The sequence below is a fragment of the Euphorbia lathyris genome, chromosome 10 (genome assembly GCF_963576675.1).
Source record: "Euphorbia lathyris chromosome 10, ddEupLath1.1, whole genome shotgun sequence".
NCBI classification, from domain to species: Eukaryota; Viridiplantae; Streptophyta; class Magnoliopsida; order Malpighiales; family Euphorbiaceae; genus Euphorbia; species Euphorbia lathyris.
Genome location: NC_088919.1, coordinates 8,555,724 through 8,565,254, shown reverse-complemented (window position 1 = coordinate 8,565,254; position 9,531 = coordinate 8,555,724). Strand labels below are relative to the sequence as shown.

Here is a 9,531-nt window from a genome sequence, read left to right as displayed (position 1 = left end):
ATAATGATTTGAAATAAACTTAAAATTTTGATTTGTTTATATCCCGTTATTAAAATCAGGGATAAGGTACTACCTATAGTTTTTGGAAAAGTATCAATTTAGACTCCACGTACAAAATAATATCAATATAAACTTAACGTTTAGAAAATGTATTAATTTAAACGTCGATAATGAAACATGGTATGTCATTCATATTAACCCATTAAATTTTATCAAATATATATAAAGAGAGAAAATAAAAAAGTAATATAAATAAAATGTATATTTTAGTACCTTATCCCATTTAGCCCTTTTTGTTGGATTCAGTTGGGCTTTAATTTTGAAAATATAAATTTCATTTTGGGTAATCTACGATTCGATTAATCGAACTGAACCATATTCACTTCTAGTTCACGGGTAATTGACGCTTATAATCATTGGTGCTGCAACATTCCAAACCATCTTCACTAATTATTCTTAATTTGTCGTTGCATCATTGTACTGTGTGTTTAGCTACTGGATCCGGTTCCGAGGAAGCTCATTTTCACTATCTACATAACGGAAGCTGATAACAAAGAAGGCGATGTTTCTAGGTAAATTTGATAGTCATAATTTAATTTAAATCTTTCTCCTTATCGATATTCTCTTCTCTGCGTTTGATTTTTCTCCATTAATTTAGCAGTCGGAAGCTTAATCTGATCAAAAGAAACAAGGTAATATCTCAAACCCTAATCGCATTGATTAATTGGCTGTTAGAATTTAGATTTTATTAGCTCTCTCTCTCTCTGAATCGTAGTTCCAAGCAAGTTTAAGTCTACTGCATAGTTGAAGCTGAAACATGAAGTCAAATTTCTAGGTAAAATCTCAAACCATAATTTGCTTAGTTGATTTATTGCAGTTGATTCTTAGTGGGGATTAACATCTTTAGTTTCGATTTTTTCTTTCTTTCTACTGAGCCTCTAATCTTTCAGTTTGACTTAGATGAGTTATCGATAGCACATCTCAACATTCATAAATTTTTTGTGCACAAATTGGTCGGGATAGTTATATTGAAAAAGAATTTCAGTGACCTTATTAGAAACAAATCCAGACACTTCAATGGCCGTCGGTGCATTTTACACTGATATTTTTTATTAGTTTATGGAGTATTCAATTAGTGACAGATTTGTTAACTATCCAGATCAAAATGGCAAGGCGGGGGAGAAATGAACAACCTAGCGTACCTATTAATATGCGATTGAGAAATAAGTTAGAACTTATTTGGGTGAAACTATCATCAAAATCAAATGAATTGGCTCGTAGATCAAAGCATATGGCTCGACTTATGGATGCTTCTAAACCAAGAAAAATACCAACTGAACTCGAGCTATGCCTCTTCATTTGTAGCGTATTTCCTCAAGATTTTGGTATACCAGTAGATGATTTGGTTATATATATGATGGGGATAAATTTGTTTAAAGATGTGCATTACATGATTGAAGCAAGACATCTCATTCATGATATCGTTCATGATCTAACAACTCGTTACATGATTGAGCTTTGCGGCAAGGAGAATAACAGCCTTGGTGACAGGACTAGAGCGAGAGATGAAATCCATCTTGATTTCTCAGTTGATGAGGAAGAGATAAATCAGGATGTCGAAAATGCTGGTTGGCTATCTAATGAGCTTCGTCGCGAGAAAGACGAGTATGATAATCAGCATGTCAAAATGTTGGCTGATGGACACGATTTAGCGAAATTGATCGCCACAAAATATGGATTAGTAATTGGCTGCGCGACCGTAACGAATAACAGGCTATTCATGTATGAGTATGAAGATTACAATGCACTTTCTCTTGTGCTTAAATCAGTCAGCAAGTACTCTAATTATGCTAACTGTCCAAAGCTTGCTTTGCTCCATCTTCAACATGGGAAAGATTCACAAGGCTTTCCAGTCGGCATTTTCAAACAACTGAACAAGCTCCAAGTTTTGTCTTTGGACATCCCATCTTTGAACCAATCACTCAAAGTACCGAGGAATCTTCGAACGTTGCGTCTTAAAGTACTCAAGTTGGAAGATATGTCTTGGATTGGACGCCTTAAATATCTGGAATTTCTTTCGATTTCCACGTTAAGTTTAAGGTATATCCCGAAGGAGATGAAACAACTTCTTAATCTGAGATTCCTCGACTTAAGAGAATCAACGAACCTTCTCTACATTCCACCGGGTGTATTATCAAGAATGTTGAAGCTAGAAGAGTTGTATCTGCCATTGAGCTACAAAAGGTGGGGATGTAGGGGGGAAGAGGATGATGATTATGATTGTTCAGAATCAGAGGAAGGAGATAAAATCAATGCAAGTTTTAATGAGATCACATCCCTTTCGTTATATGCGTTACAAATTAGTCTACAAGACGCTTCAATTTTGCCGAAAAAGACATCAACCTTCAAAAAAATTCAGCGGTTTAGAATCCTCATACATAATGATTTTAAATATCAACCACTTGGGGAAGGTCAAATGAATAAATTGCAACTCAGAGGTGACGCATTCGATATCAAACGCAGCGGGATTTGGGATTTGATGCGGAGAGTTGAAGATTTAAGTTTGATAAAAGTGAGAAATTTGAAGAATGTGATGTCCCGATTAGAAGACTATGAGTTTCCACAGTTGAAAAAGATGATTATTACTAAATGCGACGAACTAGAACATTTATTTGTTACCACAGAAAATTGGATTCCAAATAATTCATTCAGTGAGTTGAAGTATCTCCACCTATCAATGTTATCTAATCTGAAAGAAATATGGCACGGAACAAGACCGGGTTTTGGATGGTTTGATAATTTGAGACGGATAAATATAAGGTTCTGTCAGAAATTGAAATATATATTTCCATTGTCAATCGCTAAAGGGTTGAGGCGACTCAAAAGCATAGAGATACTTGATTGTAATGAAATGGATGGAATTTTGTACGGAAACGACGAAGGGGATGAGAATTTGAATGAGGCTTGCTTTATTGAAGAACTGCATTTGTATTCACTTCCAAAGTTGGTTGGTTTTCTTGTAAACAAGGATCTTTTAATGACAATTAATGAGGTAAAAATTTATGTATGTATTTAAGTAGTATCATTGTGACAATATGTAAATATTTTTGTATAAAAAAAGATGTGTGTATATATATATGCATGTACTCCTCCAGAGATGGAGGCAGGGGGGTGCAAGGGTCTGTTACACCCCGGTGCTGGAATCTAGCGTAAGAGGGGTGGTTTCAGGCGGCTCTCTGTCTTGGAAGAGAGTATGAAGATGCTGCAACTGCATCCTAAATAGAATTTGGAATTCTGACTCCGCCACTATACTCATTCAAGATATTACTGAAAAAGTATTTGGTTGATTGCAGATTGTGTCAACTAGCATTGAGAGGCCGATTGGTGCATTTGATAGCACAAGTAGAATTGATGATGAACAACTCATTTCTCTAGAACAAAATGTTGTTTCCAACAATCAGGTATATATCTGCAACAAACTGCTTTTTATATATGTTGTGGTTTTTATATTTATATGTCAAATAAAGTTTTTTGATACACCCGTGACCTATGAACTTTGCACTTTTATTATGGTTTATGAACTTTAAAATCGAACATTATGGCCCTTGAACTTTACAATTTACTAACATGCATGATGTCGCCTTTTACTCCAAGAATGATCAATGACTGACTTCAAGAATGGAAGTTGTTTAGAACCACATTTCCCATGAAACCACCATTTTTTATTTTTCTGTTTCTAAACAACAATTATCCGTCTCCTGACTAAACACCACCTAAATGACTTCAAAACCAAAAAGTTTAACTATTAAAATTGCTTAGAATATCATTTCCATCAGATCTACAATGAAAGGTTACGTGCTATTTTAGTGGTTACCTTGATCAACAGTAAAAAAAACCCATTATGTTAGTAAAGTATAACGTTTGGGGGCCATAATATTTGATTTTGAAATTCAGATGCTATAATGAAAGTAAGTGCAAAGTTCAAGGGCCATGGGTGTAATTTACTCGTAGAATTAGAGAAGAGAGTCTGGGGTTGCAATTGCAGCATCCCCGGTCTATCTTCCCAGATAGAGGACTGTCTGGAACCATCCGTCTTCAAGGGTAGATTCCTCTCCCTCTGCCCCTCACTAAGAATAATTATTGTTTGCCATTTTAATTTTTTGTTAATATTTATTTTGTGGAAGGTTTCACATACCAAGATCAAGGATGCAATTAGCCTTAAGGAGACTTACAGTGCATTTTCATTGATGGAAAAGCAGTTGAGAAGTTTGACAAAGCTCAAAATAGCATTTTGTGATGCACTACAAATTATATTTTTATTCAAGGAAAACGATGCCACGATTCGGGGGGTAAATTCTTTACGAGTATTGGAGTTGTATGGTTTACAGAATTTAAGGCATATATGGTTTCAGATGCCACCAAAAATCATGCCCTTTCTGAATTTGCAACATCTTGTTTTATCAGAATGTCACAACATCTTATATGCGTTCCCATATCGAGTAGCCAAACTTATGGTTCAACTAAAAAAGGTACAGATTAGTCGTTGTGAGAAGATGAAAGAAATTGTTGTAAAAGATAATGACGAAGTAGAAGCAATGATGGATAAAGTTGTATTCTTTCATATAAAGGTTTTGGAGCTTCAAGATATGCCCAAGCTTCGTGTTTTTTATGGCGGGATTAGTTCGATTGTGATGCCTTTGTTAGAAACTTTGAAGCTTGATCAATGCAATAAGATGGAGTGTTTCTCCTACTCGTCATTGAGTACGCGAATGCTTGAAAGGATACAAATGAATGGAAGCTCATATCCGTTACTGGGAGATCTTAATACAACTATCAACAGGTAAAATCTCTTTCTATATATACACACACACATATATATATCTACAGTGGCAGAGAGAGGGTGTACAGGGTGGTCCGTTGCACCTCCGATAACCGGAATCTACCCAGATGGTCTTTCGCCTGATAAAAGGGTCTGGGGTCCTGCAATTGTACCCTGAGATTTAGAAACCTGGCTCTGCTGCTGTTTTTATATTACAATTATGATTTGATGTTAATTCACTATTTTTTTTTACTATTCTCTGTATAGACCTGTTTAAGAACCCATTGCCTGCTCTTTAAATACTGGGTTAGACATGTATATTTAGTAATAGGCCTGGACCGGCCCAAGCCCGCATAGGCTCGAATAGAGAGTGGGTTGGGCCTGGGATTTATCTCAAAATCCAGGTCCAGCGCTGTATATACAAAATTCCTAATTAATAATTGTAGATAGTTTTTCAAAAGTGAATTTATATGTAAATTTCCCATATTCTATTCTGAGTTTCTAACCCAAGTTTAGGCAAGATTAGTAATTGTTCTCTGTTTCCATGTTGAACCAAGAAATGGCATCTTTCTCTCGCACTAAATAATTTTTGTTTAGTCCCTCAAATAAATAATAATTTTAGTTTAGTAAATTTTATATTTCAGAAATAAAATCTTTTATTTCTGAAAGACCAAAATGTTCAAACTATATTACAATAGAAAGCAAGATCCTTTTTTTTTTAGTCAACTATCTCCTCCTCGTTTTATTTAATATAATAAGTTATACACCTAACACCATTTATATTACTAATTTACTTATTTTTAGAAAAAGTTTGAGCGGGGCTGGGTTAAGCTGGGATTTGTATTTTTTGCTTGGATGAGTGTGTACTTTGAAAGTTGCCGGTTGTGTTGGGCCTGGACAAAGGATATTGTTGCTCAGCATAACAAATTATATTTCTGTATATGCAATCATATATGATTACTTTATTTTATTTGTTCTTGAGAAGTGAAAGATAAATTGGTATTGGTTAAATTTATAATATTATTTTCAGGTTGAAGGTTGAGAAACTCTAAAGAATAAGTAATGAATCAGTGGATCTTCTGCTATTTGAGACCTCTATCGAATAATTTTTAGATCTTCACTCATGGTATCAAGACCTTTTTATTCCAGGCACTCGGGTGTGGGATAGGGGGAAGATTCTTTCTCTTGTTAATCAAGCCGAGGTGCAAGTTATTTTTAATATGGTTGTGCCTTTGAGTCGGAGGGAAGGTTGTCTTATCTGGCATTTTACAAGAGATGGTCAGTACAGTTCTAAATCGGGGTATAGGTTGCTTGAAGCTAATAGAATGTATGGTACAGTGGCAGTAGGATGGCAAAGATTGTGGGATCTCCGTGCTCCTCCGAAAGTGAAGGTTTTTTGTGTGGAAGGTGGCGTCAAACTGTCTCCCTACTGGACTCCGTCTGAGGTCGAAGTATGTAAATGTCACTACTGATTGTGGAATCTGTAATTGTGATGCTGAAAGGGATTTCCATCTGTTCTTCTATTGTCCCTATGTTGTAAACTGCTGGTCTTACTGTGAAATTGATGCCCCTGGACCCGATTCTGTCTTTTTTTTTCGGATTGGCTGCTTAATCTTTTTGCAGTGCAGCCTGAGACTGTACTTAGAAGGGTTGCGTGTATCCAGTGGTCTATTTGGGGCCAATGTAGCAATTTGGTATGGAATAATAAGCTCCCGCCAGCGTGTACCGCTGTCTCTTCGGCTGAGCGTTTCTTTGCGGATTGGATTGAGATGCGGTCCAAGACTGTTTCTGCTGATAGAGGGGCTGCTGCTGGGATTCAATAGGCTGTTCTCTGGGTTCGTCCAGGCCCTGGTAGGTGGAAGTGCAATATTGATGCGTCATTATTTTCGAGGGAGCTGTGCGGTCCAAGACTGTTTCTGCTGATAGGGGGGCTGCTGCTGGTATTCAAGGGGCTGTTCGCGGAGTTCGTCCAGGCCCTGGTAGGTGGAAGTGCAATATTGATGCGTCATTATTTTCAAGGGAGCTGTGCGGGTGCTGTTATTCGCAAGAAAAATGGCTCGTTTTATGCTTGTCGAAGCTCAGTCTCCTTGGGGCTGTTTGATCCTAGAGTTGCAGAAGCAATTGCCCTATGATGGGTGTTGGTTTGGATTCTGTCTTTGGACCTATGAAATGTTTATTGTGAAACTGATGCCAAAAATGCTGTTAGTTGCTTTCCATAGGCTGTCTACAGATCTTTCTGAGTTTGGTGGTATTATTAATGACCGTAAGGATCTTGTCCGTAATAGACTAGACATCTCAATGTCTTTTGTTCCTAGATTAGCTAACGAGACTGCTCATGCTGTTGCTCATGATGCCTTGCCCGTCACTAATGTTTTTGTTGTTCTCTGTTTCTAGTTGGTTAATGGATATTCTAATCTGACTTTGAGTCATGGTTAAGTTTCTCCTTTAAAAAAAATATATTCCATATGTTTGTTGTGTAATCTTATAAATTCAAATTTCTTTGTAATTCACTATTGACTGGTCTATATTTATTAGGAAAAGTAGAAAAATAAATGGTGACTAATTTGCAAAAACAATCACTTCGTAAACACAAATTTACGTTTTTTTTTGCAGTTTATTTAAAATTCACTCATTTTTTTAAAAATTGTTTTTGGTCGAAAAATTGATTCATATATATTATCTTTTAACTATAAAATTCACAAAGTACAAACAGATATTTATAAACTTTTAAATTATATGGATTGTCTTTGCAAAATCACAAATTTTATTTAATTTTAATTTTTTTCTTTTTGCTTATTTATTTTAAATATCATACTGTATTTATATTTACGAATAACGTTCTTAATCAACAGTAAATAGAGGGATAAATTGGAAAAACACATCTATAGTAAAACCTCTGGTTTAAAAAAAAAATCTCTTAATACCCAAAAATGTAAACTTTAATGATAATAACACCTTTATAATTAATTAATAAATATTCTTTATATAAAGTTATTTGACACATTATTTAGTTTTAGAATATAACTTTCTATTTATATATTTGTCATTCTCATATTATCTTGTCTAACTGTAGCAATGATTTCTTCTTCACGAAAAAATCTAAATATTAAGACTTTCAAATACAATTTATTGAATTTATGCTTTCAATTCACTAATAATTACAAAAGTTTTTATGGGTAGTCTTCTAAATTTAGTCTGAAGTTCCAATCAAGGTGGTGACGCCTTTGCACATTATGGCCTTAGTGTTCCACATTTAGTTTGGTGGGATTCAATCCCTAATTTCTATATTTGCTTTGTTTCGGATGACTTTTCTATCCGTCCTCATTATAGGTTTCGTTGATTTATATTTTTGGACTGTTTGTATTTCTTTTTTTTTGTTTGTTTGTTTATTTATGCAAACCCGATTAGGGCTTTTAGGTCTGAAGATATCATTCTTGTTAGAATGTTCGGGGACTTTCCCTCTTAATCTTCCATCTTCATATAAAAAAGGTGAAATTTAGAATTGCATAATAAATTACATTTTAGAAGTTACTCAATTCATATGGATGGGCAACAACATATCCCTCTTCAGCTCAAATCATATAAGTGACTTGGACACGTGGAAGCAATACATGGATGGACAATCATGGTAGCATTTATTTATTTTTTTAATAAAATGCGCCACTTTTTCTAATATCTTTTTGTTATTGAAGTCATTAAAATGACTTCATTGGGATAAAATTTAAAGTTGAATAATTTTATTGAAACAAACTGAAATTGAGATCATTTTGAAACAATCATAAAAGTTCACCAACAATGTGAACCTCATCAACACTCTTTAACTAAGCAATCTAGGCATAGTAATTATTCAATTATCTACTATTCCTATCAGTTCATATTATTTGTCATCTCCAACCAAATCACGCATATTAAAAAAATGGTTGATTTACATTAAATTTATAGAAAATAGACTAAAATACTCATTATCTCTCTCATTAATAATCCTCATTTTTCATCACATTCATTAAATTACACCGCTTGCTAAACTCATTAATAGGGATAAAATAAAATAAAACATTTACATAAAAAATCTAAATTTTCAAGTCTCGATAGAAATTGTATACACATAATCCTTTGTTTTGCCTTGGATTTTGAAAAGAAAGCAACTGAATTAACATCATATCATCAATGAAACAAAAGAAAAATGCAAGGAACGAGATGGGCTTAATACTATTATCTCTTCTATTTGGCCCGAAACTTCAACTGTCGTGAACTTTCAAAAGTTGTAAATAACTCTATTTTATCTAATTATAATAGCCCCCAGTTATTGTATAATTCCATCCAATAACCTTCTAATTTTTTTTCTAATCGTATTCAATAACCTTCTATTTCTATCCAATTGCATTCAATAACCCTTATTCTTATCCAATTGCACTCCATAACTCCAAAACTTTAACTGTCCACTTTAACTTGTTGGAATTTAGTGTCCTAAATACAATTATTTTGGATATTAATATTAATGAATAAATTGTTTATTTGCTCATTTGTTTAATCAGATATATAGCATTAATATGTAACTATATATAAAGGCACAAATCTTTCGCAAAGGAAGTAATCCTAAGTTTATTCAAGTAGTTATAAAGTGTTCATACAAGCATGAAGTGAGACTATACTTTATAATAGACTGATAGACTTAAAGTAAACCCAAGTCAAGTAATATGTTATAGGGATTG

The 9,531-nt window shown here is 34.2% G+C and overlaps 1 protein-coding gene across 10 annotated transcripts; it reads left to right on the top strand.

Annotated features, from left to right (window-relative positions):
• Nucleotides 1-363: 363 nt before the first annotated feature.
• LOC136208562 (disease resistance protein At4g27190-like) lies at nucleotides 364-7,248 on the top strand. 10 transcript variants are annotated; one of them, XM_065999542.1, is made up of 8 exons: nucleotides 364-572; nucleotides 662-692; nucleotides 776-835; nucleotides 1,160-3,052; nucleotides 3,354-3,461; nucleotides 4,185-4,529; nucleotides 4,629-4,840; nucleotides 5,850-7,248. In XM_065999542.1, the coding sequence occupies exons 4-8, from the start codon at nucleotides 1,166-1,168 to the stop codon at nucleotides 5,869-5,871; spliced, it is 2,574 nt and encodes an 857-aa protein (XP_065855614.1). In that variant the 5' UTR covers nucleotides 364-572; nucleotides 662-692; nucleotides 776-835; nucleotides 1,160-1,165; the 3' UTR covers nucleotides 5,872-7,248. The 10 variants fall into 10 exon arrangements, with proteins under 10 accessions (XP_065855614.1, XP_065855616.1, XP_065855606.1 ...); XM_065999544.1 differs by lacking the exon at nucleotides 5,850-7,248 and having other exon boundaries at nucleotides 4,185-4,349; nucleotides 4,465-4,529; nucleotides 4,629-4,762; XM_065999534.1 differs by having other exon boundaries at nucleotides 4,185-4,840.
• The last annotated feature ends 2,283 nt before the right edge of the window (nucleotides 7,249-9,531 follow it).

Excerpts from the sequence above, each read along its gene's own strand:
- LOC136208562 (XM_065999539.1), top strand. The coding sequence starts at position 1,166 with ATGGCAAGGCGGGGGAGAAATGAACAACCTAGCGTACCTATTAATATG. Across the intron at positions 3,053-3,353 it reads TTTTAATGACAATTAATGAG|ATTGTGTCAACTAGCATTGA; the intron begins GTAAAAATTTAT and ends GGTTGATTGCAG. Across the intron at positions 3,462-4,184 it reads ATGTTGTTTCCAACAATCAG|GTTTCACATACCAAGATCAA; the intron begins GTATATATCTGC and ends ATTTTGTGGAAG.